An 18,938-nucleotide genomic window follows, 5' to 3' on the forward strand; every position below is an offset into this window, starting at 1 on the left:
TGATGTATATTTATGACTCGATTAACAACTAAACTAAAATTAATAGTCACAATGCATTGTGGCTAAGTGCACCTATCTTTTTTACAGAAAAATTAATGCAAAACAATAGTTGTAATGTTTTAACTGAAAAGCAAATGTAAAATCAATATTGTCATAGAACAACAATTAAAGTTTATCGATTTACGCTTGTATTTTTAATGTATTTGTCTTATCCTATTCGCACTAATCTATCATTTTGTTAAATAACAAAAAAAAAATTCAAATATGAATCATTTGCCCCCGAGATAATTATAAAGAAAAAACTTGCATTCATCTCTGTTGAAACGATAATAAATGATATAATTTAGAGTTAAATATGTTTTTAGTTTCTTAACTTGTAGTGAAAATTGGAATTAGTTTTTTTTTCTAAACTTTAAATCAATTTAATCTCCCATTTTTAAAATCTAAGTGGATTTATTTTTTTAACCAAATTTTGGTAAGTTTATTTGATATTTTAAACGTGTTTTTCAACTAATATTAAAGTGAAAATGAGTTAAATGATATAAATAATTCAGATACTATCATGAAACACATTTGAAACGTTAAATAAACTTCAAACAAATATGATTAAAAGGATTAATACGCATCTCTACAGTTGGAGACTAAATTAGTCTAAAATTTCAAAAGAGGAACTATTTCTAATTTTCGTTAAAAGTTAAGGGACAAAAAATATATTTAATCCTATAATTTACTTTTGTAAACAATATATTTCGATACACCTAATAAATCTCAGATCCCTTAGGAGTTGATGTAAATATTCTATTAAAATTATTGTAAACTATAAATATTATTAATACATTTATAAAAGTATAATATCATATTTTTTATAAGATAAATATAAGTTATTTTTATATTTATTCAATTAATAGTTATTTAATTAATATAATTATTATTAGTTTAGTTTTGTATACTTAATACATGAATTGAAAATTATTTAAACTTTTGTTGCGAGAGAGGAGTTTGTAATGGTGAACTCCCATACTCGCAATATACCTAGGCAAGTAAGGCATATATCAGTTGTTGAGAATGATTTACTAAGTCATACTTTGTTCCCCAAGTCCAGAGGTGTGAGAACTATAATATTTCCCGTTGATGGAGTGGGTGTTGGCAGTGAATCTCTTTTGGAAACTTGGATAAAAAGATACAAATACTTGCGGCATGCATTTAAATTTAAGTAATTCCTCTTTTGCGACACTTCCTAATTCAATTGCTGAATTGGAGCATCTGCGAGCTCTCATTATTGACAGAACTTCAAAATAAAAAGACTTCCTAATTCTATTTGCAGACTCCAAAACTTACAAAAGTTTTCTTTTAAGAAATTGCTTGGGGCTTGAAACATTGCCTAAACGATTAGGGATGTTAATCAGCCTCCGAAACTTGTATATAACCACAAAGCAATATATATTGTCAGAGGATGAATTTTCATGTTTGAACAATCTTCATACTTTGGTTTTTGAATACTGTGACAATTTGAAGTTTTTGTTCCAAGGGCACAAGCACAACTCCCGTCCCTTGAGGTCTTGATCATTCAATCATGTGGGAACCTAGAATCCTAACCTTTCCATATTCTCCCTAAAGTTGAGGTTCTGATAGTAACAAGCTGCTTGATGCTAAACCTGTCCTTGAACAGCGATAGACCAATCGAAAAGTTAAAGATATTTGCATATTGAGCAATGTCCACAGCAACAGATGCTGCCTGAATGGATTCAAGCAGCCTCCAACACTTTGAGAACATTGTCAATTTTAAATTGTGATTATCTTGAGATGCTTCCCGAGTGGCTTAGCACAATGACTCATCTTAAGATGCTCCATATTGTTAACTGTCCTCAGTTGTTCCATCTACCAAGTGATATGCATCGCTTAAGAGCCCTGGAAGGTTTGATCATAGATGGTTGTCCTGAATTGGGTCGAAAATGTGAACCACGTTCTGGTGAGTACTGAGTACTGGTCCTTCATCGCTCACGTCAAATGTGTTTCTATTGGAGAAACAAGAAAAAGGAAACTCCTTTTTCAAATGCTTTCCCGATTGGGCTTGAGGTGCACTTAGTAAAATTGAAATGTTGCACAACATGGAGGCTGCTGTTGAATTTCTGATCATGAATGAAATTGTCTAACAAAAGTATTATTTTTTGGCCATCTTAACAGATATTTACACTTTTATGGCTGGTCTGTTCAATGTTTCAAGAATTAATTTGTGAAAAAAATATATGGGTTAGTTGGATTTTTGTTGTTGTGCTTGTCTACCTATAACATGCAACCTGCTATGCTTCGATTCTGTTAACTTCATGTTCTTACCAAACCACACAAAAATAGAGTTCTATCTTTGGACTACATACTATGGATTTGGATTTTATGCATCTATGTTAATAATTTGTTCAGAATCCATTCATTTTAAATCTGTTGTGATATGCTTCTGTTTTCTGTTATTAACTGATATATGCTATCAGTTTTCTCTTCTCGTATATTTGAAGGAAGATTCTTTTGTAAGTTAATTTTTGATTCACAGAAATAAGAATTTTCTTTCCTTTTTCTCTCTATACGTTTTCTATCACAGTAATAGTGCTCATCAGGTTTTATAGGTGGTTTATAAAGATCTAATATAATTAATTACCATATCCAATAAGGTACCAGAGCCAGTTAAATCTTGCTCTGCTTCAATTGTTATGTTCTTCTCTTTTCTTACGGAGTCTCAGACCACGGAAACACTCAGCGCCATGGATCTGTTGTTACGAAAAGGTTAACCCGTACCGGGATACAAAATTCCTTTACAGGATTATGCCGTATTTCCTATTATTTGCATCCAGGAAAAAACCCTGGAATGGTTCTTATAAAATTAAACCTGTTCAGAAAAAACTGCCTAATGATTCATATATTATAGCTGATTACGCTGGAACTATCAAATTCTCTTAAGATTTTATCAATTTTATCGAGAGGATGTGGTTCCATATATTTATATGATATTAGTCTTATGTATATAAGACATTTGACACTACTTTAACTCAAAAACCTTAAAGCAATGATATTATGAGTTTTTATTCTTATATAGTGTTTAACTTTGTCTATTCTATCAAATGTGGGACTTTAACTTACACTTAGACTATTCCCAACATTTTCCAAGTCCAGAGGTGTGAGAACTATAATATTTTCCGCTGATGAAGTGGGTGTTGGCAGTTTATCTCTTTTGGAAACTTGGATAAAAAGATCCAACTACTTAAGGCATTTGGAGTTAAGTAATTCCTCCTTTGAGACACTTCCTAATTCAATTGCTAAATTGGAGTATCTGCGAGCTTTCAGTCTTGATAATAACTGCAAAATGAAAAGACTTCCTAATTCTTTTTGCAAACTCCAAAACTTACAAATGTTGTCTTTAAGAAGAGGCCTGGGTCTTGAAACATTGCCTAAACGATTAGGGGAGTTAATCAGTCTCCGAAAGTTTTATATAACCACAAAACAGCTGTTTTGTCAGAGGATGAATCTGCAAGATTAAACAATCTTCAAACTTTGATTTTTGAATATTGTGACAATTTGAAGTTTTTGTTCTGAGGGGCACAAGCACAACTCCTATCCCTTGAAGTTTTGATCATTCAACCATGTGGGAGCCTAGAGTCCTTACTTCTTCATATTCTCCCTAAACTCAAGGTGCCTCCAACACTTTGAAAACATTGTTAATTTGAAATTGTGATTGTCTTAGGATGCTTCGTGAGTGGCTTGACACAATGACCCATCTAAAGTTGCTGCATATAGTTAACTGTCCTCAGCTGTTGCAATCCCAGGTGACATGCATCGCTTAAGAGCCCTTGAAGGTTTGATCATAGATGGTTGTCCTGAATTGGGTCGAAAATGTGAACCGCATTCTGGTGAGTACTGGTTTTTCATCGCTCACATCAGATGTGTATCCATTAGAGAAACAAGAAAAAGGAAACTCTTTGTTCCAATGCTTTCACAACTGGGCTTGAACTGCACTTAGTAAAATTGAAATGCTGCTTATCATGGAGGCTGCAATTTAAATTCTGATAATGTATGAAATCACCTAACATAAATATTATTTTGTGGCTATCTTGACAAATATTTACACTTTTATGGCTCGTCTAACAATTAATTTGACATAAAAGATATGGGTTAATTGGATTTTTTTGTTGTGCATGTCTGTCTTAACATGCGATCTGTTCTGTTTTGATTCTGTTAGCTTCATATTCTTCCGAAATAACAAAGAAAAAGAGTTCTATCTTTGAACTACATATTATGGATTTCGATTGTATTCGTATGTCATTAATTTGTTCAGAATCCTTCATTTTAGATCTGATGTATGATTGACTTACATTAGTTATCATAGTTGTCTTAGGATCATAGTTTGCACTATTTCATTGATAGATTTTTTTTGTTCAGCAAATAGAAGGAAATTTTGATGGGAAAACAATAACAATAACCAAAAAATACTAAAGTATGCAATCTAAATAATTCTCCCAAAATGAAGAGAAGCCTAAAACAAAGCAATACTTTTCTCCACCAATAATATTGAACAATTAATCTTTCAAATTATTTTAGTTTGAATTTAATTTTAAAAAGTAATGGGCTAGTGAGTCGGGGAATCAATTCTCTGTCTCAGGCTCACCAATTTGGATGACTAGGCAAGCTGGAATAAAAGGGCTAGCTGGTTGAAAATTTCAAATGAACTTTATTTTGACAATCCGACAAATTAGTTCACAATTCACCATTCATTTTGTTACCACTAATTTTTTATTGAAAAAAAATGTAAGTACAGGATTTGAATACTAAAAAAAATAGTTATTAAAAAAATATATAAAAAAATAGAGAAGAGGACTTATAATTCTAAAGACAAATATTCATGAGAAGACGATTTATGATATTAAAAGGACATAATTAAAAAGAAAAATTACAAATATTCTTATATTCCGAAAAAGAAATATCATATATCATTTGCATTCCGAAAATTCACTTACAACTTTTTCTTGAATTAACTAGTTTTTTATATCAATGACTACGAAAAATACTTATTTTACCCACAAACAAATATTTGTAAGAAATAATGCATGAGATATACTTCTTTTACTCGTGAAAAAAATATTCGTGGAAAATGTTGCATAAAAATATCTTTTTTATCCATGAAAAAATATTTATGAGGAAAAAAAAGCACTTTTTACTAGTAAAACAAAAAATCTGTGGGCAATAATCCATGGAAAACACACTTGTACAAAAAGAAATCGTGGGCAAAATTGAGTGGGTGATAAAATTTTTTCTTGTAGTGAATCATTACATTTTATTAAAAATTATATAAATAACTTAAATAGTGTAAAAATAATCAATTTTATAAACTTTAAGTTTATATATATATATATATATATATATATATATATATATATATATATATATTAAGTTTTTATGATCTGTGCGTTGTACTTGCACGACACAAAGAGTAACTGTGTTGTATTCAGGTGTTTTTTATAATTGATACTGTTGTTCTTAAGCACTGTATATTTTAATGGATTTTTATTTTTTGTCATACGTGATCATGACCATTATGCTATGCTAGCTCACTAGACATTGAAAATAAGGGAGAAAAATTGCACATTGAGTTTGAGAATGTCTAAATATAAGATTAAAATCAATTTAAAATTCTTAAATAGTCTAATGTGTTATATGTATTTGAAATTATATTAACTGATGGAAATAAAATATGTAGATAACAAAACGTTCATACAAAATTTATATGCAACCTCTAACATAAAAACCGATATCATATGGTGCACACTGAAATATATAAGAATAAATGACATACTGAAGTTGTGTATGTATATAAATACTAATGACCCACAAAGCAAAGTAGTTAAAAAAGCAATATACCACTATTACACAAATATATCATGGAGTCTCTCTAATTTGCAATGCCATATAACTAAAAGCTCCAACTAATTTTCAGCAGAGAAAAAGTGGAAAACCATAAAAAAAAAACATTGTGGAAAACCATAAAAAAAAAACATTATGGAAAACACATCCAGAAAATAATAAATGAAGAAAATAAGGGCTTCTTATTACTCCCGCTCTTCCTCTTATCCTTCTGGTTCATCCATGAAAATGTTTTTGATGTGTGATATTTTGGGCCAAAACTCTCCAACATGGGGCGCATATTTTTTACATAAGTCAGGACAACCTTCTATCCTCAAATTTTCAAGCGCAGAGAGGTGAAGTATATTATCTGGGAGAGATACCAACTTTGGACAATATATTACAGTAAGTGTTTTCAGATGAGTCAGAGTTGTTAACCAATCTGGAAACCTTTCCATGTTGTGGCAGTTGGAAACATACAAGCACTGTAAGGAGTTAGCAGCTTCCTGAAGCCATCTAGGCAAGGTCACCAGCTGTGATAAACTTAAAAATCCAATAAATTTTAACTTCAGCTTGGGACTTTCTTCTTGATGGGCGCCCTTCCACAGTTCCAAGTCCAAATTTCTACAGTGATAAACAATCAATGTTTCTAATTCAGGAAAATCTTGACCATTTAGCAACAAAGACTTTAGAGTCTGACAGTCCCGAACAAACAATGTTTTAAGAGCAGGGAACTTCACCCCTCCAAAGATGGACTCCACATTATTGCATGATTCGACATTCAACATTTCAAGAGACTCCAAGTTGGAGATCTCATTCACCGGCAAAATAGATTGATTTGTGCTAAACTCAAAACACCAGACACTGCTTAGTTTTCTTAATCCTTTGGGCAATGCTTCCAGCTCCATGCATCCGTTAACTGACAACACTTGCAGACTTTGGAGCTTGCAAATAGAGTCGGGGAGTCTCTTAATGTAAGGATTTCTGCTGATGTCCAAATATCTTAAATGTTTCAACTTAGTAATGGCACGGGGCAAAGTCTTGAATGTCGAACCATGTAAATCCAAGACTCGCAAGCATTTGAACTTTGATAGACACGTATTTAGTAAAGCTTCACTGTTGGTAACTGCTGCACCAATTGGAAACAATACGGTTCTCACAGCTGCTGTTTCTTTACTGACTAAATTTTCAAACAAACTGCTTTCACTAAAAGACAGATGCCTAACATTATCTGAAATATTTTGACTGTTAGAAGTTACATGTAGACACTCATCCTTTGCAACAAATAGAGCCAGATCATGAACCAAATCATGAATTCTAAATTGATAAAAAGTGCCGAAGTTTTCAAAATCTTGAAGAAAGGATCTTGAAAGAAGTTCATGCAAATAGTGATTGGCCACATCTTCACGTGCCCTATTCGTTGTTGGTAGCGCAATTAGTCCAAGTGCCCCCCAAAGCGCAGTTATGTTATAACTATCCATTTCATAATCCTTTGGGTAAAGGGAAAACAATGCAAAACATTGTCTCAAATAGGACGGCATGAGATCATAACTTAATTTAAGGGCAGGTAAAATGTCATCTCTTTTCTGAGGCAAATTCCAAATCTCGTTGTCTCTCACATATTCCCATTCACTAACCTCAAATTTCAAGAATAGTAAACTCCCTAATGTTCTCACTGCCAAAGGAACCTCTTTGCATTTTTTCACAATTTGTCTCCCAATATTTATTAAGTGAGGATGTTTTTCTTCCTCTCCTTCTTTAAATGCCCACTTGACAAACAGAGACAATGAGTCCTCCTCAGAGAGACCTTCTAAATTGTGAGAGGGAACTGTGCCCATCATTGAAGCAATTGAATGACTACGTGTTGTCACAAGGATTTTACTTCCTGCTGCACTTACTTGGATTAAATTCCTCAACTCAACCCATTTAACACGGTCTTCGTTCCAAACATCATCCAAGACGAGTAAGAATTTTTGACCGAAAAGTTTGTTTTTCAGTTGATTTTGTAGTTGTTCCAGATCCAACATGTTCAAATTCATTTGGTGAGAAGGAGCATCAGCCGAAGCTGAATCATTGGCGGAATTGATGATTTTGATGGTCAGTTGTTTAATGTCAAAGTCATCAGAAACACACACCCACATCTTCAAAGGAAAATGCTCCTGGATCCTGCTGTCATTGAAGACGAACTTTGCAAGCGTAGTCTTTCCCAAGCCTCCAATCCCCACAATGGGGATAACAGAGATACTTGTATCATCATCATTAGGATTTTGCTGCAACAAAAGCTCTACGATCTTTTCTTTGTCATGTTTCCTTCCTATCACATCGGAATCACTCACACGGGAGTGCGTCATATCTCTCCGATGAACAACACGAGTGTCAACATCAATTGTTTGAAGACTAAACTTATGCCTATCAGCTGCAACCTTGTCTAGTCTGCTGCTGATATCTTTGATTTGTTGAGCCATTTTGTAACGAAAAACAAGTGGATTAGAGGTTGAGAAGAAGTTACTCACCTCGTCTTTGGTGCTACCATGGGCTTTGACCACTTTGTTTCGCAGTGTTTGGCACTCAAATTCATCCAAAAGATCTTCGGCATCAGAGAAGACAGTTTTGATCTGAGTGAGCCATTCGCGGAGCTCATGGTTGTGCTCTTGCTTTTGCTGAGCATCTAACAGGACAGCCTTGATTAAAGAGAGGGTCTTCGTAAGGTCTCGAAGATTGTCATATAAACCAACCACTCGAGAAGCTTCCTCAAAAGCACGAGAAACGAGCTTAGCTAAGAGCGACTCTGCGATGCTGAAGAGAAATGATTCCGCCATAGATCTTTGAGATGCAAATGGCAGAGATGAGATGGGAATGCAAAACAGTGTTTCTAAGTCAACTTTGTTGATGAATGGATTCCAGAAAGTGCTCAATTATTAATGCCACTTGCTTTGCTGCCACTTTTCTATTTATAATATTGCAAGAGGAACAAGACCATGAAACAAAGCAAAGCAAAACATTTGCTGACACTGTTTTCAGCAACGGTTAAAAAGAAATAAGAGGACAAATGATAAATAACTTGATATTAGTCCCACAAATTTTTATAATATGATTTTCAGCAAATAAAAAATGTTAAACAAAAGAATTTTGATATTAATTTATTTTTAATTAGTAAATTAGTAAATTTTGAAAATTATAAAAAAGATGCAAAGAAATTTATATTTCAATAAAGAGATCGGTTAGTTTCTTTAATCACTCTGTAAGTATTTTCTAATCCAACTCAAAACAAAACAAAAAATAGAAAAAATAATTGTAGCTTTAAATAAAATTAATTTTAAGAATTCATATATTGATATCCCGATTGCGATTAAACAATCGTTTGAGCAATATTATTTTATTACAACCGAATATTTTGTGGGACTAACCCTCTTTAGTACGAATATAAAAATAGACGGAAGGTAGTGGCAGAAAGCCTCACGATGGAGAAAACAATATTCTCTCTTGAACAAGTTGGAAATCATATTCATGATTATTATGTTAACCGTTTAATGCAAAAAATAGTTGTAATGTTTTAACTGAAAAGCACATGTAAAATCAACATTGTCATATAACAACAATTAAAGTTTATCGATTTACGCTTATGTTTTTAATGTATTTGTCTGATCCTATTCGCACTAACTCTATCATTTTGTTAAATAACAAAAAAAATTCAAATATGAATCATTTGCCCCCGAAATAATTATAAAGAAAAAACTTGCATTCATCTCTATTAAAACGGTAATAAATGATATAATTGAGGGTTAAATATGTTTTTAGTTTCTTAACTTTTAGTGAAAATTAGAATTAGTTTCTTTTTAAAACTTTAAATCAATTTAGTCTTCCATCTTTAAAAAACTAAATAGATTTATTTTTTAACCAAATTTTGGTAAGTTTATTTAAAATTTTAAACGTATTTTTCAACTAACATTATAGTGAAAATGAGTTAAATGATGTAAATAATTTAAATACTATCATGAAACACGTTTGAAACGTTAAATAAACTTCAAAAAAATATGGTTAAAATGATTAAATATATGCATATCTACAGTTGAGAGACTAAATTAGTCTAAGATTTCAAAAAAGAATTATTTCCAATTTTCGGTGAAAGTTAAAGGACCAAAAACATATTTAATCCTATAATTTACTTTTGTAAACAATATGTTTCGATACACCTAATAAATCTCAGATCGCTTAAGAGTCGATGTAAATATTTCTATTAAAATTATCATAAACTATAAATATTATTAATACATTTATAAAAGTGTAATATCATATTTTTTATAAGATAAATATAAGTTATTTTTATATTTATTCAACTAACAGTTATTTGATTAATATAATTATTATTAGTTTAGTTTTGTACACATAATACATGAATTGAAAATTATTTAAACTTTTGTAACGTTTTTTTATCCTCAGTAAATAAACAAGGCTTGAATAATCAGAAACTCAAAAGTTACATGGTCTTAAGCTCATCAATTAATTGAGTTATGGTGAATAGGGTTGTGCATAATTTACTAAACTATACTAAACTATAGTTAATTGTACTATATTAAATTAAAATATACTAAACTATTCATAATAATAATTGAACTGTACTATAAAATAGTTCAGTTTTAAGAAACTAAACTTATGTTAAGTTAACTAAGTTAACTATTGAACTATAGTAGATTGAAAGAGCAAAATACCTCAAATAAAATATTGGTATTAGGATAAGAATTGAACTTATGTGTTTTATGTCTTACGTTCTATTCTTTCTCTTTCATATTGAAATATTTATTTTATTTTATCTTAATTTTTTTCTTTACTCTTTCTTTGAGAAAATATAAAATATTTATAATTAATTTATTAAAAAAAATTATAAATTAATTCAATATCTTATTTTATTTTGAAAGAATTTTACTATGTAATGTTATTTTTATGTTATGATTTTACAGAAGTTATTTTTAAAAATTAAATTTTGTGATAGCTAACATTTTTATAATTTTTTATTTATATTAAAGTTTTTTGTAACTTAAATATTAAAATTAGTATAATAAATATAAATATTGGTACTAACGTATTTTTTATTTTAAAATCTTATGTAATATTATTTTTTAGTTTTAAAATATTTATTATGTGGCATCAACTTTTTTAAAGAGAAATTATTTTAAAAAATTCTTAAAATATTAATTTTAGAACTTCATAAAATTTCTATAACATTTTTCACACAAATATTAATGAATACAAATGTTAAAAAAAATATTAATTTTCAGAATTTTCTAAAATAAATTCTTTTAAAAAATTTTACGCAACATAATAAACATTGTAAAAGTAAAAAGTAATATTACATAAGATTTTAAAATATAAAAAATAATTTAATACCGATATTTATATTTATTATATTAATTTTAATATTTTAATTACATTTTAAGTTACGGAAAAATTTAATATAAATAAAAAAATTATAAAAATGTTAATTGGTGTATTGAAGTATGATGCATATTTCAAGTATTATTTTCTAAGCACTTTCAAATTATAAACTTTAAATTATTATTGTGTAGTACAATCATATGTAATTAGTGCAATTCGATTCAAAATAGTGTAATTCAGTTCAAAAATAGTGTAATTAAATTCAAAATCAATGCAATTCGGTTCAAAAATAGTACAATTCAGTTCAAAAAGAGTGAAGTTTATTCAAAATCAGTGCAATTCGGTTCAAAAACGGTTCAAAAACAGTGTAGTTAAGTTAAAAATTAGTGCAGTTCAGTCCAAAAATAGTGCAGTTCAGTTCTGATGTAGTGCAATTCATAAAACAGTTCAGTTTATAACAGTTCAGTTCAGTTTATATTATAGTGCAGTGCAGTTCAGTGCAGTGCAGTTCAGTCCAGTTTATTTTTAAAACTAACAGTTCAGTTCAGTTCATCTGAATTGTTTTTCAGTTCAGTGCAGTTCATGCAAACAGTTTTTTAGTTTAGTGCAGTTTTTGGTAGTGTAGTGCAGTTTGGTTTATTTTGCCCAGCCCTAATGCGAATCTTCTCATCGTGGCTGTAACCATTGTGATTTGTGAATCTTTTAACCGTCAATTTTCAGTATATTTGCCTCTTTTGTGATGTACATGTACTTCACATTGGAAGCAATTTATCAGGTAAATTTATTTAGAATACTCATGAAAATATGTTTTTCTTCAAGTTTTTTCGATTTTTTCACAAGAAGATTCATTGAAATTAGTACATACATCCTTCTCAAGAAGATTTTTTAGTACTTTTATTAGCATTTCCAAATTGTTAGGTTTCCCTTCTCTAACCTCATAATGTTGTCTCAAATTACAATTAGGACCTTGGATACTCAAGCATTTTGGCCATAATGGATCGAAAAGGTAAGACTCTTTAGTGGCTATCATTCCAACCAAAAAGGCAGATTCTTCTTGCACACTCATATGAAAAAAGTTTCCATTTTATCTTTTTGAATTGTGTTTGTGCAATCTAAAATTCATTTTTAACTTTTACGATCTGAAAATCTGAAAAGAGTAAAATGAGAAGTTTATTTATAAGGGAGTAGAGGAAGAAATATATGGAGGTGGGGGAAGAAACTACCCCATGCAATCCTCGAAGATTAAGCACCGTGTAATTCGCTATTAAATATTAATTAAGAATTGAATAAGAACGGTTACTCTAGGGTGACATGTGTTTTTGGTGGAAGAGTAGAATTGCGTGAAATAATATTAAACTTCCACATATATTATCTGCTAAACAGACAAATTTTCTGAGCAACGTTGGTTGATACAATTGATTGTAACTGATTGTTAAGGTTCTATGAGAGTTTGAGTCCCTCTCGATCAAGATGAGTAACATAATCTATTGTCTTAAATTTTTTTTGGATCGTATGTTTTTCTGTCTCTTAAGTAGTTTAGTCATGATTATTGAAAGCAAATTTTTCCTACCGTTCGTTAGTGCGGGTTGAACTTAGAAGGAACCGAGGAAGCTTTGTTGCCATAATCCTTGACTTGTGTGTCCTTTAATTTATTTAACATTCTAATTAAAAAGAATACATATGAAATATCTTAAAAATATCAAGTAAAAATAATGAACTATTAAAAAACATAAAATACTAAATTGAGAATTTTAAAACTCTCTTAATCTATTTAACGTTTTAATAAAATAAAAATAAACAGTATAAACCATATAAAATACTTCAGACTAAAACTCAACAGGTTGACTTTCATAGTATAAACGACAAAATGTACTTAACCTTAAAGTGAAAAAAGTTGCCCTTGAGAGACATCTAATACTATATACAATTGGGAACTAACAAAAGGTAAGTTTTTCAATTGAATAATATATCTGAGCTACTTCTCATTTCAAATTTTTATCTACAAAAGGAAAAAACGCTGATGTGTCAAGCTCTCAGCATTTTGAAGGTAGAAAAAAAATTGAAAAACAAATGGAAAAACGAAAGTTTTTATTCAAACTTCATTCTCTCTCTTCCTCACTCTTCTCACCTTCCGCATTCTCAATTCTTTCTCTCTCTTTCTCATTTTCTATGCTTCCGCCTTCTCACTTCTTTCTCTCTCTTTCTCATTCTCTCTGCTTCCGCCTTCTCACTTCTTTCTCTCTCTTTCTCTGTCTCTGTTGCTCCGCGTTCATCATGGTTTCTCTGCCTTTCTTAGCTTCTTATCTAACATCTTCTTTTGTTCATCTTCTTCTTTTGATCGAGCTGTTTTTAAATCGCAAAAAACCGACTATGGAGATGCTTTATATTTTTTTCTGAGCTTTCTTCTGTTCATCTTCTTCTGTTCATCATGTTTTTTTTGTTTACAGGCTTCAACTGAAGATTACAAACACATGCATGTGAGATTTGCCGTTCATAATGAGAGATTTTGTTTTTTTGGAGATCTTTATGTTTTTTACTGAGATCTAAGTGATTCTTGGCTTGATCTTATGTTTCAGGTGTTTAAATCCTTGAAATGAAGAGTACAACCACATCCATGTGTTTTAAACTGCAAAAACCGACTATGGAGATGCATTATTTGTCTAATTTCTTCAGATCTGTAGTTATTTTTGTGGTATCTCTGTTTTCGTCATTCTTCGCAGATGAATGAAATGAGAAGATCTGAAGATATCGTTTTTTTACTCAGATCTGAAGATGTTGTATCTTTGTTTTCGTTTGTGTTTTTACCTTTCTCAATACTTTCTCAGATCTAACTTTTTTGTTTTGCGTTGATGGTATTTTTCTTTTTTTACAGGTCTAATATGGGTCACTGCGACATATGGTTTTTTTACCCAGATTTCGTTTTTATTTTCAGTTTTCTGAAGCAAACAACTCATATTCTTCTTATATTTACTTTGATCTAACTATTTTTTGCGTTGATGGTATTTTTCTTTTGTTGACAGGCTTCCAATGAAGAGTTCAAACACATGCAAGAGTCTTTTTCGCTGTACAACTTAACTGGTACGTAATTTTTTGGTTTGGAGTGATGTTTTGCTCTCAAATCTACTTTGTATTTGTTTTATTTTTGGTTTGGAGTGATGTTTAGCTCTCAGAATCACGAGCACTGTCAAGAACACCAAAAAGGTAAAAACTTTTCTACTATTTTTCGTTCTTCTACCATATTTATCTTCTTTTCTTTGTCATATTTATCTGTTCGATGGATGTATTGCTCTCAGATCTACTTTTCTTTGTATATGTTTTGCTCTCAGATTCATAACCATCAAGAACATTAAAAGAGATTTTTTCTTCTTCTCCAAGATCCGAGTACTTTTTTATGTTTTTTTTGTCTTTGATGGATGAATTTATTTGACAGATGAATGAAATGTGTCAAGAACACAATAAAGGTTAAAGGTTGAAACTTTTGTTCTTCTCGCAAATCTTTTCTTCTTCTCCCATATCTGATAATTTTTTTATGTTTGTTTTTTCTCTGAAGAATGAATATTTTCTAGCAGATGGATGAACTTTCCAATAACACAATAAAGGTAGGTCGAAGTTTTTTTATTCTTCTTACTAATCTTTTCTTCTCCAGATCTGAATATTTTTTTTATGTTCTTTTTTCTCTGATGAATAAATGTTTTCTGTAAGATGGATGAACTATTGAGGAACATAATAAAGGTAGAAACTTTTGTTCTTCTCGCCAATCTTTTCTTCTTCTTCCAGATTTGAATTTTTTTGTGTGTTTTTTCTCTCTAAATATATGCTTTCTCGCAAATGGATATGTTTCAAGAACGCAATAAAAGTATAAGTTTTTGTTCTTCTTGCGAATCTTCTCTTCTTCTCCCAGATCTAAATACTCTTTTGAAGTTTTTTTTTTCTCTGAGGGATGATTTCTTTATGTCAAATGGATGAAATGTTTGAATAACACAATAAAGGTACAAACTTTTCTTATTCTTGCGAATTTTTTCTTCTTCTCCTAGATCTCAAACACATTCATATTTTTTTTAATGATTTTCACTTTCGATTTTTTATTTATGAATTTTTATATTTTTGAATTTTTAGTTCTCTTTGACTGAAGTTTTTGTTCTACCAAAACGAAGGTTATCTTTTTTTCTTTTCTTCATTTTCTACATTAGAATTTGTTTTTTCCAAAGGTTCCATTTCAAATGTTTAAATTTAATTTATTTTTTTATTATTCGTTCCATTTTAATAACTCTAACGTTATTATTTATATTTATGGTTGGAATAGTCATATCAACACATTTATAATTTTGTCTTTATATTTGAATTAAAATTAATTTATTTTTGTTTATTTATTTAACCATAATTTTTGCTATTTAATAAGTTGTGTAAGTGCAGGATAAGCAATAAATATGAACCATCATGGTGTACAATTGTGACTGTTAGAATAACCATCATTATCGTATTCTTTTTATATAAACTACGAATGTTGAAATGTATTTATATCTCTCAATCTATTCGCATTCTATGAGTAGCAATCTTCTCCCACTTCATTCTCCATCTATAAGTAACAATCTTTTCCGTCTTCTCTTACTATTCTTCTTCATTACCAATCTATTGTTATGGTTAAATATCAGTTAAAATTAACGTTTTTTTATCACTTTTTCTATGTTGTATACTGTCTTAAAAGTCGTAAATTATGAATAAATTTATCAACACTTATCTGTATCCATTGTAATCAAAGTAATGCCAAGAAATAAATATTTAAATTTAATTAACTTAATTAAATATTACAAGTGAATAAGCAAAATAAATAATTAATAAAAATAAAGTTTGGATGAGAAATATTTATAACAAAATAAATTCTTAAGAAGAAATAAAGTTTGGAGATACCTTTATTATGATGTATTCATATTTGTCAATAACGTTTAATGGTTAATAACGTTTACAAAGTTTAGTGGTCAATAACGTTTACAAAGTTTGAACTTCAGGAACGATAATCGCTGATTTTTTAAAGTGATGAAGACAAAATCAACAAAGATATCATAGTTATTTATCTGTTTGATTAATTTTTTCTATTTCGTTTATTTTTCATTGCAAGTTTTTTATTCTTATTTAAAAGACCTTTTATGTTTACAATGTTTCATGTTTTCTATTTTATATTTTAAAATAATATTGTTTTGAATTCTAATTTTAACCATTATTTAACCATTATTAACTATTTTATATTACTTACTTTAAATACATTTATTTACCAAAATAAAAATTAAGACTTTTATGTTTTGTTTTACCTAGCTTATTGAAGAAGCTTTTTATACTTTTCAAAACTTAATTTTTCTCCTTCAAAAATTAAAAGATATTGAGAAGAATAAAAACAACTTTTCAGTTTCTCCAAATACTACTTCCAAGGTAAACTTTTGAGAAGAATAAAAACAACTTTTCAGTTTCTCCCAACACTAATTCCAAGGTAAACTTTTGTCTCTTCCAACGTGTTTTTATCATTAATTTGCATTAATTATGAAGAAACAAATGACTTTTCATGTGTCTCAATGCAATGTTATATTTGAATTTATTGTATTATAATTTTAAATGAAAAATGTTTTAAAAGATTTACCTACCTTTTTGAAAAAATTTTATACTGGTTTCAAAAATCTTCTCACCTTCCCATAAAGTAAAAGTCATTTTGAATTATCAAATCTCTAATGATATTTGATCTAATATGTAATACATAATATTGCAAAGCTAACAATATTATTCTGAGTCATAAGTTTAACCATTATTAATCGTAAATATTACAAATAAATAAATAAATAGTAAATAGTAGGCAATAATTAACTTATAATAAAGAAGAAAGATAGAAAGAGAAATAACAAAGAATAGACAAAAATAAAGAGTTGAAAAACTTTGATGATTCTTAATAATAAAATAATATGTTATAATTCATAATAATATTCAATAATAATATAATAATATATTTTGCATTAAATTAGTGCACATATTTTCATGTATTGATTCTAACACACACATTAAATAAATGTTGTTTTCTAATATACGCCTTTTTCCAACACACATTCTCCCATCTCTACCAACCATAAATATTTTGTATGAACATTAAATTTTATCAAAAAAAATAGATATGCACTTTTCATTTCCTTTTTCATTTTTTCAAATGTTTGATACAATGAACTTTTATGCATAGATGTCCAACGTTTTTTCAAATTCCATTATTTGGTTTACAAGGTCAAATTTATTCTTTTATTCTTCTTTCTTTGATTTCTTTGATATGTGCAGAAAATATGGGTAAAAGACAAAAACAATGCATACTATTTTGAAATTCAAAGCATTGTTAGTGGCTTTCCTCAACAATATTTTTCAAAATAAATTTTTTTAGTACACTTAAGATGCATATTACCAAATTTAAAATTCGAAGTGGTAATAAAGTTTGAATTTGAAATTTAAAATCGCAAAAAAATATAATAATATGATAACAAAGATTGATTAATTGTTTAATTTTAAATTAATTGATTTGGTACAACATAAAGTCAATATAAATTAATTCTGACACTGACATATTTTAAAAGTATGTTTGTAAAATAATAGTCTCATTTCTCTATGTATAAGTGTTTGAAAATGACAATTTCATAATTAAAATTTTAATTTTTTTAATATTATAACTGATTATTCAAGTGTTTCATAATTTAAGTTTTTCATAATTTAAACCTTTTATTTATTTATTTTACGACCTTCGTTCATTTATTTTACAAACTTTCAAATATATACGACATTCATACATACAAATTCTAATATATGTTAAAGGCATTGTAAAATGTATTTTGAAACTAAATATAAATAGTTTATTGACAACCGATATGTTTTCTGCTTTTTAAATTAGTTTTTTGAAACTAAATATTTTTTGATATATAAAATAATAATGTTTGGATTTAAAATTTGAAATTGTAAAAAACCGTAAATAAAATTAAATTTAACATTTAAAATATAAAACATGTACAAAAATTTAAAGTTTTTCTAATAAATATTCTTAATGTTTCTCATAAAAAATACAAAAATTCATAACGATATAATAATTATTATAAAATATAATAATATTTAATAAAAATATAATTATAAAATAACATAATGATATCAACCTAATAATAATAATTAAAATATAATGTAAAAATTACAAATTTTTTTAACTTTAAAAATATGAAAATACTCAACATTTAAATTTTAATCTTATTTTAATGTGAAATTTGAAATATATATAGTAATAAAGTTTGAATTTGAATTTTGAAATTTCAAAAAGCTATAAAAATATTCCACTTAAGCTACAAAAAATATTTCAAAATGTAAAGTGAAAAGGCAAGGAGAGGTAAAATGGCCGGGCTGGTACGTTTTGACACCCTACAAAAAATTGTAACATTAAAGCCTTTTTAATGAATTTTTAAATGTTTTTGAACAACTTTCACATATTTTTGACATTTCACAAAAGCTTAAACAATAATTTAAAACATAATTTTTATAACATAGACATACGTGTATCATTGCAAAGTGAAAATTATAAATTCTTGAAACTTTTAAAGATTTAAAATTCACTAATGATTTCAATTTCAATATTTTTTTTCTAAATTAAGATTCATATTGACAAATTTAAAATTCAAAATATA

The 18,938-nt window shown here is 28.6% G+C and overlaps 1 protein-coding gene across 1 annotated transcript; it reads right to left on the reverse strand.

Annotated features, from left to right (window-relative positions):
* Nucleotides 1-5,816: 5,816 nt before the first annotated feature.
* On the reverse strand, nucleotides 5,817-8,806 carry LOC114178363 (putative disease resistance protein RGA1). The gene has a single exon (XM_028064215.1). It carries the CDS (start codon nucleotides 8,700-8,702, stop codon nucleotides 6,108-6,110), a length of 2,595 nt encoding a protein of 864 aa, XP_027920016.1. The 5' UTR covers nucleotides 8,703-8,806; the 3' UTR covers nucleotides 5,817-6,107.
* Nucleotides 8,807-18,938: the final 10,132 nt, after the last annotated feature.

Source organism: Vigna unguiculata, chromosome 1 (genome assembly GCF_004118075.2).
Source record: "Vigna unguiculata cultivar IT97K-499-35 chromosome 1, ASM411807v1, whole genome shotgun sequence".
Taxonomy (NCBI): domain Eukaryota; kingdom Viridiplantae; phylum Streptophyta; class Magnoliopsida; order Fabales; family Fabaceae; genus Vigna; species Vigna unguiculata.